The following is a 13,953-nucleotide window of genomic DNA, read 5'->3' on the forward strand; positions in this document are numbered from 1 at the left end:
GGCTCCCGGTGAGCAGGGCAGGTGCGATGGTTCCCCCGCGGCTGCAGGGGGCGCTCCGGAGCGAGCTCGGGGAGCACGCGGCACCGGTGCCCTGGGATCCCGGGAAGGGATGGGACAAAGGCTTCACAAACCCCTGGGCAGCCGATCCCGGGCTCTCAGGAACAGCAGGCTGAAACAGCAGGCTAGAACGGCAGGCTGGAACGGCAGGGACGAACGCAAATCCCGGGTGGCAGGCGAGATGTATCCAGATGGGAGAACCCCACGGAGGCCCAGGCAGGCAGGGCGAGCAGGGCTACAGCGTAGCGAAAGCTCGAAGCAGCAGCGGGGCAGGGCAGCCACAGCCCGGTCTCCAGCAGGGCAGGAAAAGCGGCTTTTGGGGTCCCGGCGTTGTTTCCAGCAGGAAGAAAGAACGGCCAAAAAGAAAGAAGCAGCAGCTCCTTTCTCTGCAGCTTCTCTCTCCGGATGCTCAGAGCGAACTGACCCCACACCCAGGTGTAGACAAAGGAGTAGCCAGGCCCGCCCCACTCCCCTTTTTGTCTTTCTTAAGTACAGCTATTTGTCCCCTAGCAACATGCATATGGGAGAAAATTCCTTTAACAGGAAAACCTAAGACTGAACTAAAACCCCAACAAAGGTATTCTGCTGCAGAGGTAGCACTTAACTTCATCACTTTTTAAAACCACAAACCCCTGCTTTCTTGTGGTTGCAGGTGTGAACATTCTCTGATTTTCTTCAGGATTTTAATTTTTTAACTCTTGACTTACTGACTCTGAACATTCCTATAGTTCTGATAGACTCTTGTGTCCCAAAAAGGTTTTTCTGATGTTTTTTTAAACTTTCTCCAGGTACCTACCTACAATTTTATTTCTTCATTTCACTGTAACAGTCTTGGAGCTATATTAATGCCTAACTGTTACTCTCTGTAAATAACTTCTCTGTACCGTTTAGTAATGCCTATGTCTACAGATAATCATTTGACAGTTCAGACTGATCAAGAGCTTATGTTTCTGCTGCTCTGTTTTTTTAAGTGTGATACCAAATTTTTGTATCTTTTGTTACATTAGAATTAAGTAGAACAGTCAGTGTTTGCATAATATTTGGCTTATATGTTAAAGTATGTGGGCTTTTCTTTTAAATTGTGTTGTTACTGACTGCCAGTGATTACGTAAGTGCATGTTACTGGCTTTAAAGGAAATGTTTTTCTGTGTATACCGTGTATTGGATGCATGTAATAGTATGGTTTTGTAGATTTATTTGTTCTAATGTAGTTTTTGATACAGGTGTAGAAACACCTGGAATTGCTACAATTGTAGTGTTCTAGTTTAAGCTAAACTCAGTAGCTCTGAGGTGGCACTTTTGAGTCTCTGCTTTGGTTATTATTCATTGGCTCAGTGCAGGACACAGGCCAGTCCACGATGTTTCCCTTGAGTTGCAGACCTTCTCTAAAGTATGAGAAGATTTGCCTGGTAAAATCCATTAATAAATAATGAGTGTTTTAAAAGCTTCTAAGTAATTTATTTGAAAAATAAATGTTCTTATGAACTTCCAGAAAAAAAAAAAAAAGATAAAAATACAAAAAGCCTTATCCTGCTTACCTAATAGTTATGATTATAACCTCATCTGAGCAGATCCATGTTACAGTTAATGTTGGAACTAATATGTTAATCTTTGATCTTGTTCTGCCAATTAGCCTTCAGGTGCCGGGGGTCAGCCTTGTTCAAGATCTCACACTGAAGGAATAAAATATTTAAACTACAATATAAAATATTTAAACTACAATCTTGTTTGTATAGTTTATCCAAATTATTCATCAAATATACTTTGAGGCGGGTCTGAGAACAGAAAAAAACTACACTGTGCTTGTAGGAAAGAAGTGTGTCTTAGAACTGGTCACATATCTCATTACATACCTTCTCCTTCCCTCACAAAAAAATGGTGGAGCAAGCTAGTTGCTTCACTTCCTTTAAAAATATTTCAGTTGTTTAATGTTGCTGGTTTTTACAGCTAAGCTAATGGCAGTTTTGCTCAGAAGTTTGGGGGTTTTTTCCAGCAGCTTATTTCCATTGGTAAGGCTCTGATCTTTGAATGTTAACTAGAAAAAAAGAAAGAACACTTGGAAAGCTTTATATTTCCTATGAACTCTTTAATTTTCTATTTTGTATTTCTGTTTTTAGGATGGCCTTGTTAAAGCTGACATGGAAAAGCTGACTTTCTATGCAGTTTCTGCACCAGAGAAGCTAGATCGAATTGGGGCTTACCTGGCAGAGAGACTGAGCAGGGATGTGGTCAGACATCGCTATGGGTAAGGAGAGAAGTCACAGCATTAAAAATAGATGCTAACAAGTCATGGAATTTCATCATGTTTGTTCTGATCGAGTCTGGAAGGCAAGACAGCCCCTTTGTGGTCAGTTACCCTTGTCTGGCTGCCAGGTGCCCGTCCAGATGCTCTCACTCCTCCTGCTCAGCCAGATGGAGAAATGGAAAGCTCGTGGGTTGAGATAAGGACAGGGAGATCACTCAGTTCCATCATGGGGAAAAAGAGACTTAACTTGGGGAGGATTGATTTAATTATTGCCAGTTAAAGACAGAGGAGGATAGTGAGAAATGAAAGGAAAGCTTAAAAACATCTTTCCTCCAGCCCTCTTTCTTCCCAGGCTCAGCTTCCCTTCCAAGTCCTTTACCTCCACCTCCACCAAGCAGTGCAGATTAGGAATGGGGACTGTGGTCAGCTCGTACCATCTTGTGTCTCCTGCTTCTTCTTCCTCACACTCTTACCCTGCTCTGGCCTTGGGTCTGTCCTTGTAGACAGTCCTTCAAGAACTGCTCTAGCATGGCTTTTTTCCTCAGGGTGCAGTCCTTTAGGAACAGGCTGCTCCAGCATAGGTCCCCCATGGGATTGCAGATCCTGCCAGAAAAGCTCCTGCATGGGCTCCTCTCCATGGGTCCTGCCAGGAGCCTGTATCCAGCAGGACTTTTCCATAGGTAGCAGCTTCCTTCAGGGTACATCCATCTGCTCCAGCAGGGGGTCCTCCATGGTCTGCACTATGGATATCTGCTTACCTGTGGGCACTTCCAGTGTCCCTGAGGGGCTCAGGTTTGGGAACTGGTGGGTTGGTCTTGGAGCTGACTGGAGCTGGCTGCGTCTGTCGTGGGGGCAGCTCCTGGTTTCTCATGGCAACCACCCCTGCAGCCCCTTGCTGCTAAAACCTGGCTGTGTAAGCCTAATACACCCTTGAATGTCAGTCAGGATATAGGGAAACAGGGATATCTTTCTTTTGAGCCCTTTTGGCTGATTCAAATATTTAAGTGAGAAATTCGGAGTCTAAGAAGTGGGGAATTGGCAAAGACAAGCAACATCCATCACAGACCATCAATTTTTGGCCTTCATGACATCAGAAGCTGTTTTTACAACTTCATAGAAAGGGTAAATGGCCAACACTCAGTTCCGTACTTCCCTCCCTCCTACATCACCAACCCCCCGAAAAAAAAAAAAAGAAAGAAAGAAAAAAAGAGAGGAAATATGGATACAGGAAATAGCCCTAAGTGTCATTTTTAAACAATGGTAAATATGTGCCTTCTATTCTTTCTTTTCTTTTTTTTGTGGTAAGATCCTAAATTGAACTAATTGAGTTAATGATAAATGTAATACATCTTTATGTGAGTCTCTCTAATTAATTTTCAGTTATGTTTTAATTGCCATGGAGGCACTGGACCAACTTCTAATGGCTTGCCATTCTCAAAGCATAAAACCATTTGTGGAAAGTTTCCTTCATATGGTGGCCAAGCTTCTGGAATCAGGCGAACCAAAGCTGCAAGTCCTTGGGACTAATTCTGTGAGTAAGCTCAGATGCTGAATCAAATCAGAGTAAATCTTTGCTTGGGAAAGTAGTTTAAGAAGTCTTAAAGGATCTGCCAGTTGACATGAATTGAAAGATGCTGTCTGTAGCAGGGTATATCCTTTGGGCCTAAAAACAGAACAGATACCAGCTGGAGGCAGATAAACTGTTTTCCTTCAGTGTCCCAAATTCTTTTGATGTCTGGGCTCATTCCCTCCAAAAATAACTCCTGAAAGGAACAGAAAAGATGTGTGAGTTCATATTTTAAGTCTTTAAGCAGCCTTCTTGGAGCCAGTGTATAGGTAAGACAGAGTTTTGTTTTCTGGCAACTTAAGCTATGTGGAAAGAGTCTTGTTAGCTGAAAAGTAGCTTTGACTGTTGCAATCTCACCATTTTATCAGCTTAAATATTTCAGGATTCAGATCCAGGCTTGAAGGGTGTAACTAAAAGTGTCAAAATAAAGATCTAGTGATCTAGTTTTCCAGTTAGAGTGATGGGTACAATCAAGGTTATAGCTCTGTCATATTTCCCTTCTAACCATTGTATTTTCCAGCTGGTAACATTGGAATCTCATAAATCCCAGGACTGTGATGTAGACTGTTTTCACTTAGAGTGACTGCTTTTACATGAGTATAGAGTAGTGCTTGCATTTCATGTAAATTATTGCCATTCTTAACAGTGGGGGAATCAGTAAAACTGTTGGGCTTTTGGGCTGGGTTCCCAGCTGATGAAGTTAGGTGGAGTTGGAGTTGCAGAGGTGTACAGGAGGGTGTAGTAAAGTGATGCTACCCCAGAGCAGAATTTCTTGTTGTGATGGAATAAAGAGAGTTTTGCTGTAATGTAGGGTAGAAGTGTCCCCTCATTCCCCCACTAGCAGGGCAGCTTTACTGAGGATAATGAGATCTATATCTCATTATACATATAAAATTTTACTTATTTATTTAAATACTTTCGAGCCAGGCTACCCTGCTTCTTTGATTTGTTTGTATAATAATGCCTGGGCAAGTCCCCTTAGGGAAGTGGTGTTGGAATTTGTTTCCTGGGCTGCCAACTGGCAAGGTGTACATCACTTTCCAGTGGTTTAAAATCCTTGGTGGCAAACAGTTACTGCCAATCTCCACTCTGATGTACAAGGCATGTGTCACTTCAAAATGCATGTTACTGAACAGAACTCCACCTTGGGGTAATCTGTTTGATATTCCTGTCAGTTCCTAAGTTTTTTGTGAGTAAAGGAGATTATTGGACTTCCTGAATTAGGAGATAGTTTGTGTTTGTCTTCTATAAAACTCAGGGAAAAAAAAAAAGAAGTTTCCCTAAATAAGAGGTGAAATTCTGTGAGGAGAATTTTTATGGCTCTTCAACAGTATTCCAAAACCTTATTTTAACCTAACTGCTAATTTCCCTAGGTGCCTTCTAGAGTTAATGAGGACAAAGGATACAAGTCTATTTGTACTGACTTCAGAGGAACAAAGGGTAACAGCTTGTCTGTTACCAAGGGCACTGCCCTACTGTGTTCTTAAATAAATTTTGTTAGTTAGATTAACGAAGAAAGTTTACTGCCATATTCAGCCTTTTTTCTCTCCTCCAAAAGGAAATAAACAAGCAAACAAAAAACCAAGAGGAGATGGTATGGTGACTGAATAATGCTTCATGTGCTTTAGCTATTCTGATGTACCACTTTGGAGTGCAAACTGGTATTGTCTAGAAGAGAAGACTGGACTGTATACGAAGTAAATGTCTTTAAACTGGTGAAAAGGCAGCCTTTGGAAAATTTTCGCATAGTATTTTTAGGAAACTCAGTTTAAGGCCCTACAAATTTATAGTCTGCTTACATTTAAAATATATGGGGTATGATTGTGGTTCTAAATAGATTTTGATTATTTTCTACCCAAAGCTTCAGTGAGCTAGAAAGACAGTGATGTCTTTGAAGTAAAATTCAAGCCTCTTTACTTGAACTGTAGGGTTATTTCAACCTCACAGATTTTGCTTCGGCTTTGGGACTCTTGTGATTGCTTAAAAGTCGGGGTTTCAAATGAAGCAAATCTCTGTACTGAACATCTTTAAGTAATTCAAAGGCTTGAAAAGATTCGGAAACTCCCACTGTTTTCTGAGCGTGTTTTGCTGACTTCCAAATATTTGGTTTTGGGTGCAGTACTTGCTCTACTTGGTGCTCTATATTTTAAGAAAAAAATTAAACTTTCACTTAGCTGTTTGTCATCTTAAATTCATTTTGGACTTCAAACTCCATTTAATTTATAATAGTAGTTGATTTATTTTTGAAAAGCAAACTTGAAGATGACTATTTTAGATAAATAATTGTTTGGGTTTTATTTATGTACTTTTAAGCCTGATCTTGAGGTTACATATAAGTTATTCCTGTGATCTTTATATGTTGCATTTATAAGTTATGTTAGCTTATTTCCTACAGCAGCAGTGATTTTTTTTTTTTAATAGCATAATTGTAAATCTATTTATGTAAGGCAGATTCTTAAAAACAGGTAAAATTCAATAGTGAATATATTGAATAGGTGTTGGGGTTTTTTTTTATGTAGACCAAATTTCAGGTTGGTAAGTCTGTCAGGTTCAAAATGGCTTTTTCTAGCATGAAAGAAATTTTTATGGACCATGTGCTAAGATAGCATATGCTAGTGAGGAAACTGAAAAAATGTGGTGGGAAAAAGTGATATCTCCTCGGCTTATGTGTTATAGGATCTGAAGGCTGATTAAAAAAAGCTTTTCCTTAGAAATTTATGACAATACTTTATTTCTCTCTCAAATTTTCTTGCAGAATTTCAGTAACTGAGTATCATGTAAAACATCTCCATTGCTCATGTACAAATAATTAAATGTATTGCTTAGGTCTAGTGTTTATTACTAGGATAGAAGTGACAAGCTTTAAAATCTTTGACCATGTGGTCAAAATTTTTTGGAATAAGAGATCCAATTTATATCCATTATCTATATCAAATTTATGTATATTTCTAAAGAAAATTTCTTTAGTCAGCAGCTGATCAAGAACAATTGGATACATAGTTTAGTAAAACTTTCATCTTAATCCATATTTAAAAGACTCAGTTAAATACAAAACATTTTAACCTAATTTGGAATGCTGATGGGGTGAGTTTTTTGTATTTTGCCAGTGAGATATTGGGGTTTCATGTGAAAAATAGCTAATATGTGGAACCCAGTGTCACCACATTCTAGCACAAATGCTTCTTCAGTTGATAGGGTGCTTCCTTTTATAAAGGCAGTTTCTTTGTAGGAGCAGGGAAATAATGATTCCATCAGTGACAGTGTTGAGCTTCCTGTGCACGAGGAGGTGGCTGTTATTGCTGGTTGTCATAATTTGTTATTTAAATGAAGATAAGCTATATCCCAAGTGGAAAAATTGTCATCCAGTGCCTGAGACGAGACTTTCATATTTGTTAGTGTTGGCTTATAAAAGCAGTTGGTTTGGGCAGAATTGAAGTGCATAGGTATGTAAAAATAGTATGAAATTTCAACACTTTAAAATTAAGCAATGTCACAATTAATATTCCCAGTAGGGTACTGTTTGCCTTTTCTGCAGCATGCTAATCTGGAAGTATGCAGTGGAAATTTACCCTTAATGCAAGATGCTTCTTTCATTCCATGTACCAATACAGAATTATATGCTGGTAGTGATTTAATACAGAATGGAACAATTCCATCTCTAGGATGCCTGCTCTGTCTTTTTAATAGGAGTTAAAGCTCAGGGAGACAGATTAACACACAGTGCTCTTTCTCATCATGTGGGTTATTAAATTATCTTAGAAATTGTGTGTCTGCATCTGCTAGAATTTGAGTGAGTCCTTTAGGGTCACTCCAAGTTAAGTGTTGCTTCCCCCACTCGTACTTCTGCTCTCTGGTTTTGGAGATCCATGGCCACACTATCATGGCCCTGTAAGCCAACATTCCATTGTGGATTTTGTTACATAACTGTACATGTGGTGATCAGGAGAATTTTCATCCAAGGGGCACAAAGTAAAATAGAATGTGAAATTATCCATCCTCTTCCGATAAAACTGAAAGTGTCAGGTGACCCTAGGTATTAATAAAGAAACTAAATCACCAATTTTCATTGCTGAAAACCTTATATTGAGGTTATTTGTTGTGATCATTTTAATACTATATTTGTAAAGTTAATGTATTCAGTGTTTGAAGCTTTTCTCTTTAGGAAGGTTGAAATGCTTGTCCTTCTGGCATTTGTTTGTTGAAGTGCATACATAGCATTCACACTTCTCATTAAGGCTGTAGTGTGTGGTTTGTAAGAGTCTTATGTTTATAAGAGATCATGACTTCCCATGTGACAGTTTCATAATAATGAAATACAGTACCTTGTCCTCTAAAAGGTGGTAACTGCCAGTGTCAGCACCCTCTTTCCCAGTTTGAAACAAGAGAAAATATTACAGGCTGTAGAAGACAGATTGGGGAGCTCAGATATGAAAAAAATACTGCTCAGGTCGAGCCTACTAGCCTACTGTTCTTACAGGGAGATACTTTAAGTAACATAACTCAAATATGATGCATGGTGATTGTTCTTGAAAAAAACTGACCAGGGACCATTAAAAGTTACGATTTTTCTCCTAATGTACTTGCTACATGACAGCAATAAAACAGCATAAATGCATAGAAGAAATTTTGTCCTTGAGAACGTGTATGATTTACTTACAGGACTTGCACAATCTGTCTCTCACTGGTAATATGATCCAAATTTCTCAACTCAGCCTGGAAAAAACATCTTCTGAATAAATAATATGTTTCTTTTTCACTTTGTGATAGATTTTTGTGTATTTATACTGATTGAATTTTATTGGTTTCAAAGTTAATGGAAATAAGATACTACCAATATAAGTTCCTTTTTGTACCTTCTGTATTATAAAATATAGAAGATCCTTGTCCTGGTAAAACTTCCATAGATTACCATTGGATGCTTGCAAGCATTTACTGTCACTGAATGACATGTTTACATCTATAAAAGCTTTGTAAGTAATTCCTAGGCAAGTGCTTGGGACTTTAATAAGAGTTTATCCTTTTTTTAGGTTGAATAATTTTTATATTTGAAGTTTGTTTGAAAATATATGCTTAGGACGATTACAAGAGCACCACTGCAAAGCAAAGTAGAGACTGATGTGTACTGTAGAAACTTAAAATGTCTGTGATGAAATGGAATTTTGCACTTTACTGGAAGACCATGCACTGCTCAAAACTGTTACACAATCAGCTTTCCTGTGGCCTAAATGCTCAGTCATCTGAATGCTAATCCTGGACTGTGCTTCAGAAATTCTGTATGTTCAGTGGGTGAAATTGTTTTGTTATACACATGAGGACATAAAAAACCTTTGTTCTCCCTGGATCTCTGACTGTGCATGCCGTTTTGAAAGGTGTGACTTTCATGTGTTTGTGTCCCTGCTGCAAAGCTGCAGCTTGATACAGGAGAAGTACTCAGAGCAAGGGAGTCCCTGACATGTGCTTGGCCTAAATTCATCATTTATTCTTACAAAGCAGTTTCTTGGTGCAATAAATCTTTCTGCTAACAAAACAGTTATTAGAGTTTATTAGGCTTTCCTGTTGGAAGAGCCTGTCAATCAAATAATTTAGTACTTCAGATAATATTAATCAATATTAAATGCTGGTATTAAATGCTACATGAACTAATATTCTCATTGTCACAGCCATTCCCACAGTGCTCTGTATTCTTCAAACTTTTTTTTTTTTCTATTCTTTTCCATGCTTTTATGGAAGTTTTCTGGGTGAATAATTTGTAGACTTGAGCATTTGAATGTCTGGAAAATACTAAGATCATATTGTTTGGGCTTTTTTTTAAAATACTTGGTCTTCGTGCCTTATTGAGATGTAAGGACTAATTAAATTCTTGTCTGCAAAAAAAAAAAAATTAAAGTCTATTTCTGTTCTGCTAGTAACAATTCCATGAAGCCAACTAGGGAGACATATTACATATGAAGCATTTCCCAGGGTCTCTTGGGAAGGAAATGATCATTTTTATAACTCACTCTATTGGAGAAAACACATAGGTCCTGTTTTTTGACTTTTATCACTTTCTTACCACCTGAAATCTACCACGATAGTCCTAACAGAAGGACTTGTAAAATGGGCTCGTACTATACAATTTTGCTCCATTTTCCGTAATAGCTGAGAATGTAGTTTTATGAACTGTATCGTTTTCAGCTGTACCAGTTCAAGAGCATGAACTGGTACTGCAGCTGAGAGGGATAAGTGTTCTACGTAAAACAGAAAAAAAGACTAAACAAAAGAGTAGAAAAAAAATGGTGGGAGTTTTTTTTCTGAAATACACAGCTTTCACTTTCAGCTTGAAAACCTCAGACCCTCCATGAATCAGTGTGCTGTAGATTATGCTAAAGTGCTTTGGGCTTGTCTGGATGTCTGTTGGTAACGTGCTGATGAAAGCAGGTTTTGCATCATGAAAAATACAAAGGAAATGCCTCAGCCTGTGCTTAGGAATTGATAAAATGGTGTGACTAAAAGCAGAGGGGTCTTAATGGGACATCACTCCGCTTCAGGGTAGGACCAGCACTGTGTTCAACCTTTCCTGACAATGTTTCGTTTCACTTCTTATTTCCCTCTGTAGTCTATTCTTAGAACTGTCAGTGATCGAGAATCCAGAAGATCTTAAGGCAGTCTGCTTACTTTAGAAAGGAGGGGTTTTAGTGTCTAGCTTACCCTTTGCTTTGTTGTAAGCCTATTATTGCTTTTCCTATTACTATTGGACAAAAAACCCAATTTATTTCTTCTCTTTTTATAGCTGTCTTCTGTACATTTTAAGATTGATACCTTTTAGGCAGCTGTAGTCTAGGTAATTTAATGTATTTCATTCTTCTTTTACAGATAGTTACCTAAAGCTTTGTTCATCTCTTGAATAATTTGAGGGCTGTATCAGTTATTCATCATATTCAGCTGTGATTTTTCAGCTGGATGCACCACTTCACTTAAGGGCTTATTTGGCCCAATTAGATGGCAGAAGTTTCTTTGTAGGTATCATGATTAATGCAGATGTATCACAGTATATTGTTCTGTTTTTCATGCCATTGTATTGGCATTGACTAAGTTCCTTTTCTTCATTCAGGTGATTTTTGCTTGTATTTGTACAACTGTCTTAAAATGCTGGTTTGCAATAACCACTCCCAAATTGCTTCCTTAATTTTTCAGGTCCTATTTCCAATTGCTCAAAAACCAGGCATCAAGTGTGCCTACAGCTCTGGCCATCTTTAGTGTTCTTTGCAAATTCAGTGATCCCAGCCTGCCATCTGTGTCTCTAGTGAAGCTCAAATCATACGTTTGTACTGTGATGATTTACAAGCGTTTCCATATTTTTTGCAAACTCTTACACATCTCTCTTATGGGGAGTGTTCTTTTGACAGTGTTTTTCTAGCTTTCCTTTGAGAATTTGTGTGGTTTTTTGTCAACAGCATCACTGAAGTTTTGGCAGATGCTGCTTCATCTGGATTCACAAAGTTTATTTACTTGTCATAGGAATAAGATGGATTGATGTGATTTGTTCTTGACAAATCCATGTTGACTGTTACTTATCCCTTCGATACTTTGTAGATGTTGGCAAATTGGCATTTTTTTTCCCAGTGTTTTTCTGTGAATGGACTAGAGTTGACTGGATTGTAATTCCCAGACTCCTCCTTTTTCCGTTTTGTCAAGATAGAATTGACAGAATGCCTCCAAATTTATTTCCCGTTAATTTTGGTGGGTCAGAATGTTGCTAAGTAACCTGGTAGTGACAGTATTGCATTTGATTGATGGGGCTGCTCTCTACAACTGCCTGAGAGAGGGTGTAGTGAGGTCAGTGTCAGGCTGTCCTCTCAAGTTGCCAGAGATAGGACGAGAGGAAACAGCCTCAAGTTGTGTCAGGGGAGGTTTAAACTGGACGTTAGGGAAAATTTCTTCTCTGAAGGAGTTACTTGGAACAGGCTGCCTGGGGAGGTGGCTGAGTCACCATCCCTGGAGTTACATAAAACGTTTTAGTGGTGGACTTGGCAGTGTTGGGCAAATGGTTGGACCCGATGATCCTAAGGGTCTTTCCCAACATAAATGATTCTGACAGTTGATGACACTCACTATTCAAGTGTTAGATGTTTCCATATTGTATAGTATGTTGTATTTCATCTAGTTTCACCCTTCCATAACTATCTAAATTAAGTTCTTGTGGAAAGACCTTAAAAAGAAAACCCTTCTATTCAAATCTTTCTTCTCTGAAGTTCTAAAGTGTTGTCAAAATTGGGTTCTTACTTTAATACAATTATTTTATGTTACTTGTTAAATGAAGCTTAGTAGTCATTATTCTCTTTTGGGAAATTGGTATTAAAAGCTTTTTTTAATGTATTTTATTTTCAGTTTGTCAAATTTGCCAACATTGAGGAAGACACACCTTCGTATCACAGACGCTACGACTTCTTCGTGTCCCGGTTCAGTGCCATGTGTCATTCCTGTGACCAGGATCCAGAAGTACAAACTGAGTAAGAGTCATTCTGTAGGAATTACTGAAAACTGTTGACACAATAATATTGTCTGTAATACAGCTTTTTATTAAGGTTTTTATTGGAGTAGTTCATTCCATATGAAGAAAATAACAGTCTGACTTTTTGAGTAGCACCAAATATTGCAAGTTTTAGATAGCTAGAACTCCTAGGATGATTAGGTGTAATTTTACCTGAAAAATGCGTACTGGATTGTGTGGATTCTCTGCAGAAAGGCACAACTTACTAATGTAAATATGCGAGTTCATAACTTACTTGAGATATTAACAAGGCTACTTACATGAAAAACAAATGCATATATTAAGTCTGCTCTTTGAGAATTACTCATTAAATCTGGTTTTTCTTAGATGTCTGAAGTATGCTCATGTGTGTGAAGCTCAAGAGCCTCCATGAACGGCAGTTCCAATTTTTCCCACTCTTAAGTAATTGCTGCAGTTTGTTTTCCTGTGGCTCCCCCTCGAGGATGTGTCCTTCCCAGGAGCAGCTTTTCTAGTTGTTTGTACATCCCTCTTGTTTCCTGCTTTGTGTGTAATCCTATATAAACTATCTCAAAAGGTCTAGAATGATGTTGGATTCATATTGAATGCACAAGACTTTGTTCAGAAATAGGTAAAATACAAGCAGCTACAGGTTTAAGTATTTACAAATTTAAATCTAAACAAGAATATTATCTATAGAACTTAGTTACCTCTGTAGCTCATCTTAGATATTTTTTAATTCAGCGAATTTGGCTGAGCAAGGGCCAGTTAAGTTTTGTCCATACTTGAATCAAGATTTAAAAAATGAGGGATGGATTTTAATAGAAATAATTAAAAATTTTAGTGAAGCTTGTGCTTATTTGATAGCTGTACCAGCTTTCTTCTACTTGTTTTCAGGAAGTAAATTCTCTTCCTACCATTTATTATAGCGGATAATTTGCTATTATCACTTAATAATATTCTGCTATTCATTTCATTGCACAGATTTTCCCGCAAGCTATTTTTGTTTAATAAAATAATGACAATAGGTAGCAGCTAGACCAAGTCTTTTTTTGAACTTATATTATTTTTTTCTTTCTATTATTTCATTGTTTTTGATTACTTCTCAGTTGATTTCATTCAAAGGGTTTTAGAATAAAAGTGGTGGTTCCTTTTGTGCATTAGGCTTAAGTTGAGAGAATTATCCTTTGCTTTCCATCTTGTGAATTTTTCGGAAATCTTTAAAGATGTTCCCTGACTAATCCATAGCCTTAATTACAACTTCTAAGGACACGATCACGTGGTTATGCTAGATTTTACTTCAGCTGTGTTGTGGTAACTTCACATTTTTCTTCAGCTCTGGAATAGGCTGAGACTGTGCAAAGTTTCAACTGATGAATTATAAATTGCATAGAGTTGGTGGGTTTCATCCACATGACTTTTGTCAGAGTCGATGCATAAAGTTTAAGTCTTCATTGCTTAGTGTCAGCTTTATCCTTACAGGCAATCTTCTGTTCAGTTGTTTGTTTTGTCAGCTTCCTTACTGCTTTAAAGGTGTTCAAAGAAACTGTGGGCAACCCTGGTGATTGGCCAACTTCCCAACTGCTGCTTGTAAGA

The 13,953-nt window shown here is 38.1% G+C and overlaps 1 protein-coding gene across 10 annotated transcripts in view; it reads left to right on the plus strand.

Annotated features, from left to right (window-relative positions):
• EFR3A (EFR3 homolog A) overlaps positions 1-13,953 on the plus strand; it is a 77,485-nt gene that overhangs the window by 23,679 nt on the left and 39,853 nt on the right. For all 10 annotated transcript variants that reach the window (XM_032133567.1, XM_032133557.1, XM_032133585.1 and 7 more), the window contains 3 exons: positions 2,175-2,302; positions 3,683-3,833; positions 12,237-12,358. In XM_032133567.1, coding sequence (XP_031989458.1) covers positions 2,175-2,302; positions 3,683-3,833; positions 12,237-12,358 — 401 coding nt within the window. The remainder of the gene's footprint in view (positions 1-2,174; positions 2,303-3,682; positions 3,834-12,236; positions 12,359-13,953) is intronic.

The sequence above is a fragment of the Corvus moneduloides genome, chromosome 1 (genome assembly GCF_009650955.1).
Source record: "Corvus moneduloides isolate bCorMon1 chromosome 1, bCorMon1.pri, whole genome shotgun sequence".
Classification (NCBI taxonomy): Eukaryota; Metazoa; Chordata; class Aves; order Passeriformes; family Corvidae; genus Corvus; species Corvus moneduloides.